General features: G+C 36.5%; 6 protein-coding genes across 7 annotated transcripts; all 6 read left to right on the top strand.

Annotated features, from left to right (window-relative positions):
- On the top strand, nucleotides 549–3,008 carry LOC18614192 ((+)-neomenthol dehydrogenase). The gene is made up of 6 exons (XM_018123008.1): nucleotides 549–679; nucleotides 1,009–1,302; nucleotides 1,382–1,628; nucleotides 1,759–1,836; nucleotides 2,108–2,287; nucleotides 2,476–3,008. The coding sequence occupies exons 2-6, from the start codon at nucleotides 1,262–1,264 to the stop codon at nucleotides 2,851–2,853; spliced, it is 924 nt and encodes a 307-aa protein (XP_017978497.1). The 5' UTR covers nucleotides 549–679; nucleotides 1,009–1,261; the 3' UTR covers nucleotides 2,854–3,008.
- LOC18614191 ((+)-neomenthol dehydrogenase) lies at nucleotides 3,759–5,780 on the top strand. Its single transcript, XM_007051822.2, has 5 exons — nucleotides 3,759–3,865; nucleotides 3,938–4,184; nucleotides 4,283–4,360; nucleotides 4,729–4,908; nucleotides 5,228–5,780. Exons 1-5 carry the CDS (start codon nucleotides 3,831–3,833, stop codon nucleotides 5,609–5,611), a joined length of 924 nt encoding a protein of 307 aa, XP_007051884.2. The 5' UTR covers nucleotides 3,759–3,830; the 3' UTR covers nucleotides 5,612–5,780.
- On the top strand, nucleotides 6,599–8,674 carry LOC18614189 ((+)-neomenthol dehydrogenase). The gene is made up of 5 exons (XM_018123019.1): nucleotides 6,599–6,660; nucleotides 6,755–7,001; nucleotides 7,197–7,271; nucleotides 7,748–7,924; nucleotides 8,083–8,674. Exons 1-5 carry the CDS (start codon nucleotides 6,641–6,643, stop codon nucleotides 8,455–8,457), a joined length of 894 nt encoding a protein of 297 aa, XP_017978508.1. The 5' UTR covers nucleotides 6,599–6,640; the 3' UTR covers nucleotides 8,458–8,674.
- LOC18614187 ((+)-neomenthol dehydrogenase) lies at nucleotides 11,317–13,315 on the top strand. Its single transcript, XM_007051818.2, has 5 exons — nucleotides 11,317–11,450; nucleotides 11,552–11,798; nucleotides 11,976–12,050; nucleotides 12,494–12,670; nucleotides 12,745–13,315. Exons 1-5 carry the CDS (start codon nucleotides 11,431–11,433, stop codon nucleotides 13,117–13,119), a joined length of 894 nt encoding a protein of 297 aa, XP_007051880.2. The 5' UTR covers nucleotides 11,317–11,430; the 3' UTR covers nucleotides 13,120–13,315.
- On the top strand, nucleotides 13,814–15,608 carry LOC18614186 ((+)-neomenthol dehydrogenase). 2 transcript variants are annotated; one of them, XM_018123000.1, is made up of 5 exons: nucleotides 13,814–13,937; nucleotides 14,022–14,268; nucleotides 14,470–14,538; nucleotides 14,743–14,916; nucleotides 15,021–15,608. In XM_018123000.1, the coding sequence occupies exons 1-5, from the start codon at nucleotides 13,918–13,920 to the stop codon at nucleotides 15,402–15,404; spliced, it is 894 nt and encodes a 297-aa protein (XP_017978489.1). In that variant the 5' UTR covers nucleotides 13,814–13,917; the 3' UTR covers nucleotides 15,405–15,608. The 2 variants fall into 2 exon arrangements, with proteins under 2 accessions (XP_017978489.1, XP_007051879.2); XM_007051817.2 differs by having other exon boundaries at nucleotides 13,814–14,268.
- On the top strand, nucleotides 16,089–18,297 carry LOC18614185 ((+)-neomenthol dehydrogenase). Its single transcript, XM_007051816.2, has 5 exons — nucleotides 16,089–16,239; nucleotides 16,442–16,688; nucleotides 16,842–16,910; nucleotides 17,431–17,604; nucleotides 17,708–18,297. The coding sequence occupies exons 1-5, from the start codon at nucleotides 16,220–16,222 to the stop codon at nucleotides 18,089–18,091; spliced, it is 894 nt and encodes a 297-aa protein (XP_007051878.2). The 5' UTR covers nucleotides 16,089–16,219; the 3' UTR covers nucleotides 18,092–18,297.

Here is an 18,916-nt window from a genome sequence, read left to right as displayed (position 1 = left end):
TTTTTTGAAAAGTGATGATATTATTAATAGTCTCACATGAGAGACAAAGGTAAGCTGCAGTGGCTTACAAAACCAAAAAGAGTCCTTGGCGTAAGGACTGGCAAAATCAGATGGTTTCCAACGATAAGGTACATTAGTTGATCATTCATCGTACAATAACACTGGACACACCAAACTAAGAAATCCCTAGTAAGAACCAGCATCGACGTAATAAACAAGAGCCCATTTGAACGTTTTCCACCCCCAAGTCTAATTCAAAGTAACCATTGAAGTTTGAATCTCTTGCAACACCAGCCTTTTCGAGCCCATCCGCAAGTGAGTTAGCTTCACGTCTGATATGGGTGAAGGAGAGGTCCAAAATATTGCTGGCACAGCTTTCAATGGAGTTGGAGATGAGCTTCATGCGCCAAGGGACTTTTTTGTGGTTCTTGGCCCAGACAATTGCGTTAGAAGAGTCACTCTCAACTTCCAATTTATGGGAGGACGCCCGTGGAGAGTCAAGAAAGAACTTAATTCCCCTTTGAATGGCTTGAAATTCAGCAAAGTTAGTCCTCTCTACTCCAGTGGCATGAGAGAAAACACCCCTGATGATGCCTAGGTGATCTCTAATGGCTCCCCCAATGCCTGCAGGCCCTGGCAAGCCTCTAGCCGCTCCATCGAATACAGAAAAATGTGTTCGGTGAGGTTCTTGGATATGAGATAAAGAAGGCACAATAATATTAGTATAATAATAATAATAATAATAATAATAATATTTTTTTTAAATCTCCGTGGTCCAAGTGACCCAGAAAGGTTAATAATGACAAAATTAAGTAAAAAAAAAATACAGAAAACTGTGTTAGGTGAGGTTCTTGGACATCTTCACATGTTAATTCTTTTTCTCCGCTTAATAATTACTAAATAATTATGCTAATGCATTGGGTTTGATCTGAAATCTGGCAACCGAAGAAAACTGTGTTGTTGATTACATTTCATGGAGATGCTTATTTCTTTTGAATTTTGATGCAGAATAAGCTGTCCAATCCATAGCTTGCGAGATAATCTGAAGAGAAATATGAAATCCCACCATCATCCATCTTACCTCATCAAAATGAAAAAAGGGTCATGGATAATCCAGTTTTCTCTTCCAGTATATGGTCCTCCATCTTGTGCAATCATTATTTAACTGCTTTAGCTACCCCATTTTTTTCCCTTCTTGACCTTCTACTACACTGCTTCGAAAACCCTGAGAAAACTTACCCTGCTTCCCTGTCCGAATAGAATGGCTGAAGGTGAACGGTCAGCCTTTCTTGCAGCCAAAAGGTACCTTGTGCTTTCATGATTGCTTTGGTATTCCCTGTCCCTCTTTTGAACCTCTTTCTTTTTTTTTCCTGTCTCCTAGGCATGCAGTTGTAACAGGAGCAAACAAGGGAATTGGTTTTGAGCTATGCAGGAACCTGGCGTCAAAAGGGATCATGGTAGTTTTGACTTCTAGAGATGAGAAAAGGGGACTTGAAGCTGTTGCAAAATTGAAAGATTCTGGTCTGTCTGCTCATGTAGTATTTCATCAACTTGATGTAACAGATCCTTCTAGTATTGCTTCCCTTGCAGATTTTGTCAAAGCTAAATTTGGGAAACTTGATATCTTGGTACCATTGATGATCCATTTCTTCAAAATATCAGCTTTACATTTCAATGGTGAAAACCATGTCATTTGTCTTCTCTTTTTTATCTAATAAGTTGCTTGGTTTGATCATGGTTCGTCGGAACCATGTGCAGGTTAACAATGCTGGGATTTTTGGAGCGATTCTACATCCACAGGCTTTTGCCACAGCTACTGAACTTGCTGGTTACTTTGTAAGTATCCCGCATTTCTGTTAATAGTAATTAATGATTGTTACTCATAAATAGTCCTATGTTATAATTAAATGATTATTCTATTTTATGAGTTTGTTATCTTATTTTAACTAAATTCCAAAACTTTGTTCTGGAATAGCATACACATTACTGAGTTGGGAAAGGAGAATAGATGATAAATAGAGCATATAATTTCTTTATGGCCGTGTAGATATGAGAATTTTTAGCTAGTAAACAAAGGGATTATTTAAATTTTTTTCTTATCATGCAGCCAACTGAAGAGCGAGCCAAAGAGTATGAGATTGGAACTCAAACTTTTGAGTTGGCGGAAGAATGCTTGAAAACCAACTACTATGGTGCAAGAAGAATGGTTGAAGCATTTGTTCCCCTTCTCCAGTTATCTGACTCACCGAGAATTGTCAATGTTTCCTCTATTATGGGGTTATTGAAGGTACATGATCCTGATAAACTAATTTAATGCAAAGATGAAACGAAGCTCGAACTTGAAACTGGTTGCAGTCCATCATTTACTCTGAGTTCCCATGGTTTCATACCATTAGATCAAACTAAATAATTCTTAGGAGGTTTGGCAAAAGGTTTATCTCTCATCTCTCATCTCTCATGTTCTTTTTTTTCCAGAATATACCCAGTCAGTGGGCTAAGGAAGGATTAAGTGATGTCGAAAGTCTTACAGAGGATCGAGTGGATGAAGTTTTGAAGCAGTTTCTTAAAGATTTTAAAGAAGGATCATTAAAAGCTAAAGGTTGGCCTACGTATTTCTCTGCCTATACACTCTCTAAAGCAGCAATGAATGCCTACACAAGGATTCTGGCCAAGACGTACCCAAGTTTCCTTGTTAATTCCATTGGCCCAGGCTTTGTGAAAACTGATATAACTTGCAATATTGGGGTCCTAACTGCTGCTGAAGGAGCTGAAAATGTTGCCAGGCTAGCACTGCTGTCAAATGATGGGCCTTCAGGCCTTCTTTTCATCAGGAAGGAAGTCTCATGTTTTTAAAGAGTATGATTCCTTCCAATCTTGTAGATGAAGATGAAATCTACAGTTAGCTATGTGTAAAACAAATTGTAGCCTTTACTGTCATCGAGATTCATGTTTTATGGCATCGAAACCTTAATAATTCTGGAAATAAAAGGATTTTGTAGTTTATATAATTTTGACAAAAATGGAGTCTGCAATGCATGGCATGCACGAAACTTTAGCATGGGTGGCCCGCTTAGCTTCTTAATAAGGAGGGAATAGCCCTTCCCCCAACCAAACATGCCATCAAAGCTAGAGTACATCACTTTGAAAGGGGATGACGACTGATAATTCCTTTTTGGAGTTACTCGGCTGAATCCTTTCACTTGTACTCACCGCCTTTGACACTTTCAATTAATCTATTTTGTCCACAACAGTCTCAGTCTAACTGGTTCCTTGATCATTTGGAATATTGGCACTAGTCAACAAGACAAAAACCTTGGTACAATTATGTCTCGAATTCAGTGCTTCCTCAAAGCTTAAGTCCAAGATTTACACAAGTTGCAGAGTCAATAGTCTGATGTTTCTCGTACTACTACCTTCAAAGAAATGAAACTGTGGGAGCATCAACAGAAAAAACAGAAGGGAAACTTGTGGATATGAATATATGCAGGTCAACATCGAGTAGAGTAGATTTTGGGTACAGTCCTACAATGACATGGAAATTGCATTTCACATTGAACTTATTGATTGATCTGAAGAATTTTCTTCCTTTGCCAATCATGTTTTTACCTTCTAATTTGCTGCATTGAATGGGTCAACATTCGCAGCAGCCACGACCTTGCTACAGCTCTTCAGTCAGTCTTTGCTACAGTTACTGCTCTGACTATTCTTTGTTTATTGTGATCACACGTTTTTCTGTCGGTGCCCTCTTTGAGTTGTTTATAAAGCACCAACTCATACAGGATCTCTCGCTCTCGCATTCGTCAGAATCCCCGAGATAGAGAATAAGAAGAATGGCAGAAACATGCAACTTTCTTGCAGCAAAGAGGTAATTAACCCTGTGATTTAAATGCTTCTTTCTTTACACGTCTTAGCATACTTTTTTTTTCCCTTGTTTCAGGTATGCAGTGGTGACTGGAGCAAACAAGGGAATTGGATTGGAAATATGTAGGCAGTTGGCTTCAAAAGGAGTCATGGTGGTGTTGACTGCTAGAGACGAGAACAGGGGCCTTGAAGCTGTTGAGAAGCTGAAGGAGTCTGGTGTGTCTGATAATGTGGTTTTCCACCAGCTTGATGTGACAGATCCTGTTAGCATTGCTTCACTTGCAGATTTCATCGGGACCCAATTCGGAAAACTTGATATCTTGGTATAAGTCGTCATCTGTTTTCTTTTCTAAACATTGGTTTAACATTACAAAGCCAAAAGAAGCAAGTAATATTATGAGAATGATGGAATCTCGTGCAGGTCAACAATGCAGCGATTCCTGGAGTCATTATGAACTATGACAGTTTCGCCAGAGCTGTTGAACGTTTTGGGGATTGGGTAAGTCTTCCTTTCCATCTGTATCACTACTGCACCTTGTCTTCAGCTCATTTTTGGAGTTCAAATTAAGACCTTAATGGAAGTATATGTTAGCATGATTGGTCATACAGATTGAAGTTCAAATCTTGTTTAAGACTGATGAAGGATCAAGCAGAATTTATATTCCAAATTCATGGGAATGATTTTCCATCCAAACTAGCTTCAAGTTGCTGCCTTATACTAGAATTAGATACCAATTTATACCCCATAATTTGCTCTATTTATTTTTTAAAAATGAAACAGAGCTTTACTTAAATGGAATTTTAACTTTTAACAATCTGCTTACTCGAAGGAATTGCTAACAAAGTAAAAATCCTTTCTGGATGCAGCCAACTGGGGATCAAGTCTGGAATGAGATTATTACTGCTCAAACTTATGAGCTTGCAGAAGAGTGCCTGAAAACGAACTATTATGGTATGAAAAGAATGGTTGAGGCACTTGCTCCCTTCCTCCGGCTATCTGATTCCGCAAGGATTGTAAACGTTACCTCTTATCTCGGAGTACTGCAGGTACAGAACCTTGAAAAGTAGAAGTTTAAGTATCCTGGAGAGACAATGAATCTAGTTTGAAAACCATCTGTGTCTTTGTCTTGGTCTTGAAATGTAGGTTTAGTCGTACAAAAGGTACTAAAGTAGATGACTTAAAGTTGAAAATGGATAAAACACAGTGACATCCCATTCTGTCTCTGTTCTTTCTATTTTCATCACAACTCTGTTTCAGTATTGCTATGCTAATTGTCTTAGCTCCAAACATTTATAAATGATTACCTGTTTTGACTTTTAAGCAGAAGTTTTCATTCTTTCTTTTTTTCTTGTCTTGTTGCTTCAGCTTATGTCCAATGAATGGGCCAAGGGAGTGTTGAGCGATGTCGAAAGCCTCACAGAAGAGAGAGTTGAAGAAGTTTTGAACGTGTTTCTAAAAGATTTCAAAGAGGGAAGGATGAAATCCAAAGGTTGGCCAACTTATATTGGACCAACTGCTTATTCTGTCTCAAAAGCAGCTATGAACGCATACACAAGGGTGCTGGCCAAGAAGTACCCCAGTTTCTGGGTCATTTGTGTTACCCCAGGCTTTGCCAAAACGGATATAACTGGCGGTACTGGCTATTCAACTGCTGCAGAAGGAGCAGAGAATGTAGTGAGACCGGCGTTACTACCTACTGCTGGGTCGTCTGGCCTTTTCTTCAATCGCCAAGAAGTTTCAGATTTTTGAAGGATAATGATCCATTACTTTGGCGAGGATGAAAACAACACTTCGCCATGTGCCACTTTCACTGTGCTTCCTCTCTATATATGCACAATAAAAATGAGGAAAAAATTATGTAAAAAGGACTGCTAAATGCTAATGAAAACTCTGTTACAAACTGAACATTTCTGGGCTATGTTTCTATTTTACCTATCTCAAATGTTTAACTGTCACTAGGTTTTTGGCCTTGGCAGCTCACACCCAAGACATGAAAAAGACAGCGGAAATGTTCTTGTTTCTCCATACAGGTTCTACAGTTCTAAATTACAGATCCTAATAACATAGAATGGACAGACAAATCTACTTTGTTGGTACAAAAAAATGGAGTTCTGAAACATTTAATATATTTTTGTTGGAATTTATGGAGATGAAGACATGCAGTTCATGAAGAACTGGTCTAATGCAGAAAACAGAAGAGCAGCAGTAAAACCAGAGAGAAAATTGAACTAAGAACTGTAGTACTTGTTCATTAATTGAAACATTAATACGAGCTGAAAATTAAAGAACAACTTACAAGTAAACAGTATTTTTGACACTGCATCACAATATCTCAACGCAGAGTCCAAACATCAACTCTTTACATGCCTTGGGGGAATTCTGACATGGACAAAGACAGTGAGCAAACTGTCAAACACAAAACTACAAGACATGATCATTCTAGCTAGCACGCGACACTGCATACTGGGTCTTCAATGCAAGTTTCAATTCAACAATTTTTAACAAACTATGATAGATACGTTCGAGAGTTCTCGGCCCTGCTTTGATTAGAGAAGTGAAGGGGTGAAAGTCTAATGCAATGTTAGTATCTCCCGCCCAACTCTGAATCAAACGGCTGAAGCAAAAGCACAAGAAACATAAAGTTGCCATACTCCATTTTTGGGGTCCACACTTTCCGTATGGCGGAGAAAATTAAAGAAAAATACAACCTTTAATAAAAGCTAAAGCAACCCAACTAGCGTCTCTTTGTTCCGTATCAACTGAAGCAATTCCTTCGTCATGGCGGAGTCCTTTCAAAGGTAGATTTTTCTTTCATGGCGATTTTGTATTACAGTTAAGTCCAAAGCTATAACACCCTTTTGCTTTGTTATGTTTTGTTTTTTGTCCTGCCAGGTATGCTGTTGTTACAGGGGCAAACAAGGGGATTGGACTGGAAATATGTAGGCAGTTGGCCTCCAAAGGGGTCATGGTGGTCTTAACTGCTAGGGATGAGAAGAGGGGTCTTGAGGCTCTTGAAAAGCTGAAAGACTCTGGTCTCTCTGATCATCTAGTTTTTCACCAGCTTGACGTGGCAGACCCTGCTAGCATCACTTATCTGGCAGATTTTGTGAAAAACAGATTTGGGAAGCTTGATATCTTGGTATCAACTTATGTCACGTAGCCAGTTACCTGCATTTTTGTACTATGTATTTCTTTCCTTTTCTTTTTTTTTTTATAAATATAAGATGGCAGATTCTCAAACTTGCAATAAGGGAAATATCAAAAATATAATACTATGTGAGTGGAGTACCAAAAATAAATACTATATGTGACTGGAATGTTTGAGCTTCTGCAGGTGAATAACGCTGGTATAGGGGGAACTACAGTGAACTATGATGCTTTAAGAGCTTCAAGTATTTCTGCTACTGAGGTAATTAAGCTATCCGGAAGGAATTTTTGTTTCTCTTTGCCACTTCCTATTTGTTAATTACTTTGGGGCCTCCTTTGAAATGACGGAGAATGAGGACTTCACAATTATGTTACTTTGATTTCTCAGTTGCAAAAATGGACCAAAAAAAAAAAAAAAAAAAAAAAAACAAAAGATGTTAGCAATTGTTAAAACCATTTCTTAGTTCCTTCCATAACCATTTGGCATTTCGTGTTAAGTGGCAAGTCTGGTCGCCCCATGATCTGAAGTGTGCTTTGAAATTAGTCTTCAGTTTGAACAACTAACCTTTTAAGATACTTAGCCAGAAGAGATCAGGCAATTAAAAACTGTGGGTCAGACCTGTTTTGTTATAAAATTTGAATGGATGCAAGGCAGCAGTTTACTTTTAGGTTGGTTTGGGATTGTGTTAATCTGTCTTCCAGGATATCTTACTACTTGAATTTCTCCTACAAATGCAGAAAGATCTGACAACCGTTTGGAGTAAAGTGCTGTCTCAAACTTACGAGGCAGGAGAAGAATGCCTGAAAACAAACTACTATGGCGCTAAAAGAACAGCTGAGGCGCTTCTTCCCTTACTCCAGTTATCTAACTCTCCAAGGATTGTTAATGTTTCCTCTCTCTTGGGCAAGTTAATGGTACTATTTTGACACCAACACTTAAAAGAAAAAATTCCAGTCATCCTGGTAAAAAACAAAAAAAAAAAAAAAATCTACCAGTCCAGCTTGCTAATGAGAACTGTCAGGATTAAACTCTACAAAAACTGACCACAAAGTTTCTTGTGACTTTGTCTCAGAATATACCGAGTGAACAGCTCAAGGGAGTATTAAGGGATGTTGATACAGAAGAGAAACTCGATGAGTTACTCTCTGAGTTTCTAAAGGATTTTAAGGAGGGTTCATTAGAAAGTAAAGGTTGGCCAACTTACTGCTCTGCGTACACAGTCTCAAAAGTAGCCATGAATGCTTACACAAGGATTCTAGCCAAGAGGTACCCAAAATTCAGCATCAATTGTGTTTGCCCTGGCTTTGTCAAAACAGATATAAATTTCAATACTGGTAATATAAGTGTTGAAGAAGGTGCTGCGACTCCCGTTAAGTTAGCACTCTGGCCGAATGGTGGTCCTTCTGGCCTCTTTTTCGTGCAGGGTGAACCTGCATCCTATGAATGAGATTACTGATAAAAATAACAAAATCTCATCAGAGAGGTGAAACTAGTACATGAGGACTTTTTTCACATTCTCTCATTATCAAGTACAATAAGGATGCTTTAAAAATTCAAATGATGTAATTTTCTTAGCCAAACTTAAATTCCCGTGTATGTAGAAATATTCTACAAAAAGTTAAATAAGATCTGTTTATAAGACATCTATATTTCTATATTTGTCATGTTCATTGGTCCAGCAATTTTTCGGATTTAAACCATAAGACTCTTAAAAGCTCAAGTTCAAATTATTAGTAATAATGAACTTGGATTATTACATAAGTTTTAATAATTATACTCATATTTGATGTAGGATGTGGATATCACAATCTCACCCACTTAAATCCTTGACAGGGACATCAAGCAAAATTTATATTCCAAATTCATGGGAATGTTTTCCCATCCAAACTAGCTTCAAGTTACCGCCTTGCTAGAATTAGATACCGATATATACCCCATAATTTGCTCTATTGTTAAAAGTTATTAACAATCTGCTTACTCAAAGGAATTGCTAACAAAGTAAAAATCCTTTCTGGATGCCGCCAGCTGGGGATCAAGTCTGGAATGAGATTATTACTGCACAAACTTATGAGCTAGCAGAAGAGTGCCTGAAAAAGAACTACTATGGTATAAAAAGAGTGGTTGAGGCACTTGCTCCTTGCCTCCGGCTATCTGATTCTGCAAGTATTGTAAACGTTACCTCGTATCTTGGAGTACTGCAGGTAAAGAACCTTGAAATGTGGAAGTTTTAGTATCCTCGAGAGACAATGGATCTAGTTTGAAAACCATCTGTGTCTTTGTCTTGGTCTTGAAATGTAGGTTTAGTCATACAAAAAGTACTGAAGTAGATGACTTAGAGTTGAAAATGGATAAAACACACTGACATCCCATTCTGTCCCTGTCATTTCCATTTTCATCAAAACTCTGTTTCAGCATTGCTATGCTAATTGTCTTAGCTTCAAACATTTATAAATGATTACTTGTTTTGACTTTTGAGCAGAAGTTTTCTTTTTTTTTTTTTTTGTCTTGTTGGTTCAGCCTTTGTCCAATGAATGGGCCAAGGGAGTGTTGAGCGATATCGAAAGCCTCACAGGAGAGAGAGTTGAAGAAGTTTTGAACGAGTTTCTAAAAGATTTCAAAGAGGGAAGGATGAAATCCGATGGGTGGCCAACTTATATTGGACCAACTTATGCACAAGGGTGATGGCCAAGAAGGACCCCAGTTTCTGGGTCAATTGTGTTGCCCCAGGCTTTGCCAAAACGGATATAACTGGCGGCACTGGCTACTTAACTGCTGCAGAAGGAGCAGAGAATGTAGTGAGACTGGCGTTGCTACCTAGTGCTGGGTCTTCAGGCCTTTTCTTCAATCGCCAAGAAGTTTCCGATTTTTGAAGGAAAATTGATCCTTTACGACTTTGGCGAGGATGAAAACAACACTTCGCCATGTGCCACTTTCACTGTACTTCCTCTCTATATATGCACAACAAAAATGAGAAAAAAATCAACTTAAAAGGACTGTTAAATGCTAATGAAAGCTCTGTTGCAGATTGAATATTTCTGGGCTATGTTTCTATTTTACCTATCTCAGATATTTAACTGTCACTAGGCTTTTGGCCTTGACAGCTCACACCTAAGGCATGGAAAAGACAGCGGAGATGTACCTGTTTTGCCATACAGGTTCTACAGTCCCTAATATCATAGAATAGACAGCTAAATTTACTTTGTCGGTGCAAACATATGGAGTTCTTAAACGTTTAATAAACTTTTAATAAGCTATGTTAGATACGTTAGAGAGTGCTCGGCTCTGCTTGGATTAGAGGAGTAAAAAGCCTTAATGAAAGGGGTGAAAGTCTAATGAAATATTAGCATCTCCTGGCCAACTCTGAATCAAACGGCTGGAGCAAAAGCACAAGAAACATGAAGTTGCCATATCGCTTTCTTGGCTCCACACTTTAACGTATGGCGGAGAAAATTAAAGAAAAATATAAATTTAGCATCATTTGATAATAAAAAAATATTTTATAGAAAAATTTAATATTTTTATTATTTAAATAAATTATTAAAAATATTTTTTATTGTTTGGATCATTTTATGAAAAATATTTTTCATGAAGGTGGAGTTATTTAGCTGCTAAAATAATAAATAAGAGTTTATTACAAAATAATATTGATATTTGATTTTTATTAATTTGATATCAAAATTAAGAATAAAAATGAAAATAAATAAAATAAATAATGATATTTTTTAAAGCATGTAACCATAAATTTGTCATGAAAATAAACTCTAATTTTTTTTAAAAATTTTAATTTATTATTTTTTTATTATAACTATAAAAATATAAATATTCATCAATTGTATAAGGTATTCAAAATCTATACTTACAAATATGTATTTATTAAATGGTGATTATTAAAATATTTTTTATTATAATTATTAGCAAGATTTAAACTTATTATAAATGTATATTCATCAAATAATGATCATTAAAATATTTTTATTATAATTATTAGTAAGATTTATTCTATTTATAAATTAAAAATTTAATTGTATTAAATGGCTTCACTAAAAAATATTTTTTAATTTTAATAGTTTTGTATAATTTAAAAATTAATATTTTAAATTAATTTTCAAAAATTAAATATTTTATTTTTATTTTTTAATATTTTAAAGTAAATATTAATATTTATCAAATTTATATTCAAAAAGTTACTATAAAAATATTTTTACTATTCTATGAAAAATATCTTGTACCTTTCAAGAGCTTTATTGACTCATAAAATAATTTTCATCTAAAATTAATTTTTTATTTGTCAAACAAGCATAAGGCTGAAAACGTGTTTTAAAAAATATTGTAATGCAAAACAAACGGACCCTAAGGTAGAAGCCGAAGCAACCCATTTAGTTTCTCCTTGATCTGTATCCACTAAAGCAATTCCCTCTTAATGGCGGAGTCCTTTCAAAGGTAGCTTTTTCTTTCATGGCGATTTTGTATTTGACACCCCATTAAGTCCAAAGCTCTAACACCCTTTTACTTTTGTTTTGTTTTGTTTTTTCTCCTGTCAGGTATGCTGTTGTTACAGGGGCAAACAAGGGGATTGGACTGGAAATATGTAGGCAGTTGGCCTCCAAAGGGGTCATGGTGGTCTTAACTGCTAGGGATGAGAAGAGGGGTCTTGAGGCTCTTGAAAAGCTGAAAGACTCTGGTCTCTCTGATCATCTAGTTTTTCACCAGCTGGACGTGGCAGACCCTGCTAGCATCACTTATTTGGCTGATTTTGTGAAAAACAGATTTGGGAAGCTTGATATCTTGGTATCAACTTATGTCATGTAGCCAGTTACCTGCTATTTTGTACTATGTATATATTTTTTTTTATAAATATAGGATGACAGATTCTCAAACTTGCAATAAGGGAAATATCCAAAATATATGTGAGTGGAGTACCAAAAATAAATACTATATGTGACTGGAATGTTTGAGCTTCTGCAGGTGAATAACGCTGGTATAGGGGGAGCTACAGTGAACTATGATGCTTTAAGAGCTTCAAGGATTTCTGCTACTGAGGTAATTAAGCTATCTGGAAAGAATTTGTTTCTCTTTGACCAAGTTTGAAACTTGCCACTTCCTATTTGTTTAATTACTTTGGGACCTCCCTTGAAATGACAGGAAATGATTATAAACGGGGACTTCACAATTATGTAACTTTGATTTCTCAGTTCACAAAAAAGAAAAAAAGAAACAAAATGTTAAGTGACAAGTCTCATAGCCCCATGATCTGAAGTGTGCTTGAAGTTTCGAAGTTGGTCAAGACAAAATTAGTCTTCAATTTGAACAACTAGCCTATTAAGATATTCAGCCAGAAGAGATCTGGCAATTAAAAACTGTGCGTCAGACCTGTTTTGTTCATTCAATTTTAATGGATGCAAGGCAGTTTACTTGTAGGTTTGGGATTGTGTTATTATGTCTTCCAAGATCCTTTACTAATTGAGTTTCTCTTATAAATGCAGAAAGATCTGACAACCGTTTGGAGTAAAGTGCTGACTCAAACTTACGAGGGAGGAGAAGAATGCCTTCACACAAACTACTATGGCGCTAAAAGAACAGCTGAAGCGCTTGTTCCTTTGCTCCAGTTATCTGACTCTCCAAGGATTGTTAATGTTTCCTCTCTCTGGGGCAAGTTAAAGGTACTATGTTGACACCAACACTTAACAGAAAAAATTCCAAACTGACCACAAAGTTTCTTGTGACTTTGTCTCAGAATATACCGAGTGAACAGCTCAAAGGAGTATTTAGGGATGTTGATACAGAAGAGAAACTCGATGAGTTACTCTCTGAGTTTCTAAAGGATTTTAAGGAGGGTTCATTAGAAAGTAAGGGTTGGCCAACTTGTGTCTCTGCGTACACAGTCTCAAAAGTAGCCATGAATGCTTACACAAGGATTCTAGCCAGGAGATACCCAAAATTCAGCATCAATTGTGTATGCCCTGGCTTTGTCAAAACAGATTTGAGTTTCAATACTGGTAAGTTAACTGTTGAAGAAGGTGCTGCGACTCCTGTTAAGTTAGCACTCTGGCCCAATGGTGGTCCTTCTGGCCTCTTTTTCATGGAGGGTGAACCTGCATCCTATGAATGAGATTACTGACAAAAATAGCGAAATCTCATCAGAGAGGTGAAACTAGTACATGAGGACGATGTTCACATTCTCTCATTATCAAGTACAATAAGAAAGCTTTAAAATTCCAAATGATGTAATTTTCTTTGCCAAACTTGATTCCTATGTATGTAGAAATATTCTACAAAAATTTATAAGATAAGATCTATGTTTGTCATGTTCTCTGTTCTGTTCTGATTTGAAAACTAGAAGTTTAGGTGAAATATTAGTTAGGTCAATGGATCAAGCAAAAGGCTAAGCAACAGGATGTTGTTGATTCCATTTTCTTGTGTGCAATCAGGTCCTACTTTGATAAGCAAGAATGGAACGAGCTGGCCAATTAAACATTGTTGAGAAAAAAAAATGTCATATGAAACATAACTTCTCCCAATTATTAAAATAATATGGAGTTCTTAATTATTTAATAAATTATTATGAAGTATATGTCCAAATATGCTGGAGACTCCTCCAATCTGCTTTGATTTGTAGTGAATCAAACAGCTCAAGCAAAAGCACAAGCAACATAAAGTTACCACCTCCGTTTCTGTTTGCAAATGGTGTCCCACTTGCATAAGCGGAGAAAATGAAAGAAACCATAAAAAGAGAATTCTGAAAAGACATCAAAACATTAAGTAATTTGTTTTGAGAATGAAACCAAGTAATTACGAATCTTTTCTGTTGTGTTCATCAGTGCAACTATTGGCCAGGCAAAAGAGATAGGGTCTTTAAGAAAACCTGAAGCAACCCCGCTAACTTCTCTTTGTTTCACACTCGCTAATCATGGCGGAGTCCATGCAAAGGTAGCAATTTTCTTTCATGGAGGTTCTCTATTTGCCATACAGTAACATGCCTTTCTGGTTGCTGAGTTCTTTTCCTTCTGTCAGGTATGCAGTTGTGACAGGGGCAAACAAGGGCATTGGACTTGAAATATGTAAGCAGTTAGCCTGTAAAGGGATCACGGTGGTGTTAACTGCTAGAGATGAGAAAAGGGGTCTTGAGGCTCTTGAAAATCTGAAACACTCTGGTCTCTCGGATCATCTAGTTTTCCACCAGCTTGATGTGGCCGACCCTGCAAGCATCGCTTCTCTAGCAGATTTTGTGAAGAAACAGTTTGGGAAGCTTGATATCTTGGTATCAACATACATACCATACCATACCATATTTGCCAGAATCCTGCTTTTTTTTAATACATTTATTTCTTTTCTTGATTTTGGGTGATGAAAGAGATTCTCTTAATATACAATGACTCTTTCCCTGCCCATAATTCCAGGAAATAAAACCTACTAATTAAAAGTTTTTGATTTTCTGAGACTAAAATTTGACCTCCTGCAGGTGAACAATGCCGGGATAGTAGGAGTAAACATTGATGCTTTAAACGCTTCAGACATTTCCGGTGCTCAGGTAAGTCATCAGGACTGATCATTTATGTCTCCTTCACCAAAATTTGAAAAGTTCAGGGTGTCTTTACTTATTTATCTATTTATCTATTCATTGTTTGATATCCATCAACAGTTTTTCCAAAGTTTGAAATGTTTAGGCTTTCATTTATTATGTCTTTCAGAAAGCCTGACAACCTGAGTTTCTTCTTACCCATATGAAATATAGGAAGGTTGGAATACCATTTGGAGTAAATTGAGTGCAACTTACGAGGCAGCAGAAGAATGCCTGAAAACAAACTACTATGGCGCTATAAGAACAGCCGAAGCACTTATTCCCTTGCTGCAGTTATCTGACTTACCAAGGATTGTAAACGTTTCCTCCTCTGTGGTCATGTTAAAGGTAGAATCCCTACAGAAACCAAACCCTCTAAAGAGTAATTCCTGGCTTTCAGATACTATGACAGAGGATTGACCAGAAAGTTTCTTCTCACCTTTGTTGATCAGCATACTACCGGTGAACGGCTCAAAGGAATATTAACTGGTTTTACCACTGAAGAGAAGCTGAACGACTTCCTCACTGAATATCTGAAAGATTTTAAGGAGGGTTTACTAGAAAGTAAAGGTTGGCCAACCGCCTTCTCTGCCTATACAGTCTCAAAAGTAGCCATGAATGCCCACACAAGGATTCTGGCCAAGAAGTATCCGAATTTCTGCATCAACTGTGTTTGCCCTGGCTTTGTCAAAACAGATATAAATTTCAATACTGGTAAGTTAACTGTTGAAGAAGGCGCCGCAAGTCCTGTTAAGTTAGCACTATTGCCAAATGGTGGTCCTTCTGGCCTTTTCTTCAATCGGAGTGAACCTGCAAGTTTCGACTCAGATAATTGATGCTACTGCTATAAATAATACAATCTCACCAGAGATGCAACGCAGCTTTCGTTTTCTCTCATCCTGTCCCAGTACAATGAAATCGCATAAGAAATCTTGTGGTGTAACTTTCTTTTGCAAAGTTTGTTTTGTAAATTCCCAATTTATGTGGGTCAATTACACCATATGGTTAATGCACAGTGGACAATTTGCATAGGACTAGAATTTTGGTTTGTTATTTCTAAGCATTTTTCGTTTAAATTTCACTAAAATGAGAAAAATTAGGTTTACCCATCATCTTGAGAGGTAATTAATTTCAAGAAAATAAAAAAAAAATTCTGAAACTTTCCGCTTGAAGTATGGTCTCTAATAAGTAGTAGTATTTGGTAAAATTTGAATATCTAAACTGTTAGACTTTAGATAAATGAACTAATTCTTAGCTATTAATTTAAAGTGTTAAATCTATAGGAGACTGATAGAATAAAGCAGTATACTTAAATAATACAAATTTTAAGACATGAGTATATGTTTCTCATTAAAATATTTGTACCACTATATGTGACTTGTTATGTTTAATGATTGAAAAAATAGTCTAAAGAGCAAGTATGAACTGAAGAAATCATTGTGTAGGTCCCTTTCGGTGAGCTGATTGAACTGATGATCCTTCTATTAGCTATTGCCCCGTACAAATTGGTAACCTGGGTTTTTCCACCACAACTATATTTGCATATTCCTGCACACCACAAAAAACAGAGGAGGGTTCTTATTTCTCACTACCAGAGTCCAGACCAGTCAGAAGAGGGCCAGAAGAGAGCTCTTTCTATTTCTCCTCATCAATGGCAGAAGTAACGAAGAGGTAGTAATTTTTTCTTCGATAGGAAAGGACATTCAACCTGAAATCAATTGATTTTGGATGGAGTGGCACTTACTTTACTTATGTAGGCAGGATGCTCTCAACTTACCAGATTTGAGATTTCTTTATCACCACTTTAATACATAGCATCTGTAGTGCTTGTCCTGTTTTTAATTCTCTGAACCATTTTTGCTTTTCTTCTCAGATATGCAGTGGTTACTGGCGCAAATAAGGGAATTGGATTGGAAATATGTAAACAGCTAGCTTCAAAAGGAATCACGGTGTTGTTAACTGCTAGAGATGAGAAGAGGGGTCTTGAAGCTGTTGAAAAGCTGAAACAGTACGGCCTATCTGATACTGTAGTTTTTCATCAACTTGATGTTGCAGACCCTGCTAGTATTGCTTCTTTGGTAGACTTCATCAAAAAACAATTCGGAAAGCTTGATATTTTGGTATCATTTCAGTTCCAACTTACTGCAAAATTGGAATCTCTTTAGTATGAATTTTCAGTTAATCTGCCCTCCCACCCCTTTTTATTTTCTATTTTAGCTCTTTTCCTTTATCATTTGATATTGAATGATTAGAGACGCTGGAGTCTTGTGCAGGTGAATAATGCAGGAATTAATGGCGTAGAAGCCGATGCTGATGCTCTTAGAGCTGCAGGTTTTGCTCAGGTAATCTCCTAAATAAGACAAGGTTATAAGTACTTAGTAGTGAATAATACAATTTGATCCAAAAAACCTGTCCTTAATGTCCGAAGATGCTTTAGAATACTCTTCGAATATCAAAGTTTCATTCATTGATGCAGCGTGCTGCACAACTAAACTGGAGTTAGAACTTAGAAATTACTAAATCCTATTCTTAAAATTCTTACCTAACAATTTCACATTTTAAGTTAAATGGAAAGTCTCACAGCCCATGATCTCACACGTATCCATGCTTTAATTTGGAGTTTGAAAGTTCATTCGGTCAAGGTAAAAGTGGTCGAACGGTTGCTTAATTGGATTCTCAGATTGTACAATTAGCCTTAAAGATATTCAGCAAGATGATATTTGACCAATGGGAAACAGCAGTTCAGTCCTGTTTTTTTTCAGTAGTAATAAAGGAAAGGCTTTTTACTTGTTTGGGCTTCGTTTATTATGTCTTTCAGAAAGCCTGACAACCTGAGTTTCTTGTTACAAATATGAAATATAGGAAGGTTCAAGTACCATTTGGAGTAAAGTAAGTCAAACCTACGAGGCAGCAGAAGAATGCCTGAAGATAAACTACTATGGCGCTAAAAATACAGCCGAAGCACTTGCTCCCTTGTTGCAGTTATCTGACTTACCAAGGATTGTAAATGTTTCCTCCTCTGTGGTCATGGTAAAGGTAGAATCCTTACAGAAACATAACCCTCTAAAGAAATAATTCCTGGCTTTCTGATACTATAATAGAAGATTGACCAGAAAGTTTCTTCTCACCATTGTTTCAGCGTATGACTGGTGAACGGCTCAAAGGAATATTAACGGGTTTTACCACAGAAGAGAAACTGGACGACTTGGTCGCTGAATATCTAAAAGATTTTAAGGAGGGTTCACTAGAAAGTAAAGGTTGGCCAACCGCCCTCTCTGCCTATACAGTCTCAAAAGTAGCCATGAATGCTCACACAAGGATTCTGGCCAAGAAGTATCCGAATTTCTGCATCAACTGTGTTTGCCCCGGCCATGTCAAAACAGATATAAATTTCAATACGGGTAAGTTAACTGTTGAAGAAGGGGCCGCGAGTCCTGTTATGTTAGCACTCTTGCCAAACGGTGGTCCTTCTGGCCTTTTCTTCAATCGGAGTGAACCTGCAAGTTTCGACTCAGAAAATTGATACTAGTGCCATAAATAATGCAATCTCATCAGAGATGCAACGCAGCTTCCATTTCCTCTCATTTTGTCCAGTACAATGAACATGCATAAGAAATCTTGTGGTGTAACTTTCTTTTGCCAGGCCACCGTGGATGTAATGATGGTCTTCAAACAATGTGCTTGCTTAATTAAATAATCTTGGTCTTACCACAAAAAACCAACGATTAATTTATTCTCAGTTAGCACCAATAAAACTTTGTGTTTGAACGTGGAAGTATTCCCTGGGAGATTGCGTAGGATACGAAGCATTTGATTGTAACAACATTTATTTGTTTGTTTATTTTGGTTTGAGGAAATTTGTGGAATCAGATCGTTGATGACAATAGAAGTATGAACATACTAAAAAATTACAAAAGCAAAAAATAAAGAAAATTACATCAGTCATATATGAAAGCATTGTTAGAAATTTTGAGAAGAAAGAAGAGTATGATTTTGAGGAAGTGAATAAAACATTTTCTTTAAGATATTTTTTCAACCTCGATGATACAATAAAGTTTTTAACACACTTAATCAGAATTATGAAAATGAGAATGTAAAAACCTTGTTTATATAATAAATGAAGGTACATGTTTTTTTAATATAAACAGTCATTTCCTTTTATAACAAGACAATTCAAAAACTATTTCCTTTCATAATACAATTGTTTCTAAACAATTATTTTTAATAACCTTTTATAATACAACTGTTCATAAAAATTATATTTAACAACCTTTCATAATACAACTATTTAAAAGTTATATTTAATAAGGTAATTATTTGCAATTCTTTAGTCACAACTCTTCATCAA

This window comes from Theobroma cacao, chromosome 1 (assembly GCF_000208745.1).
Source record: "Theobroma cacao cultivar B97-61/B2 chromosome 1, Criollo_cocoa_genome_V2, whole genome shotgun sequence".
Taxonomy (NCBI): Eukaryota; Viridiplantae; Streptophyta; class Magnoliopsida; order Malvales; family Malvaceae; genus Theobroma; species Theobroma cacao.
Note: the sequence above shows the minus strand (reverse complement) of the source record. Positions and strands in the feature narration are given on the sequence as shown.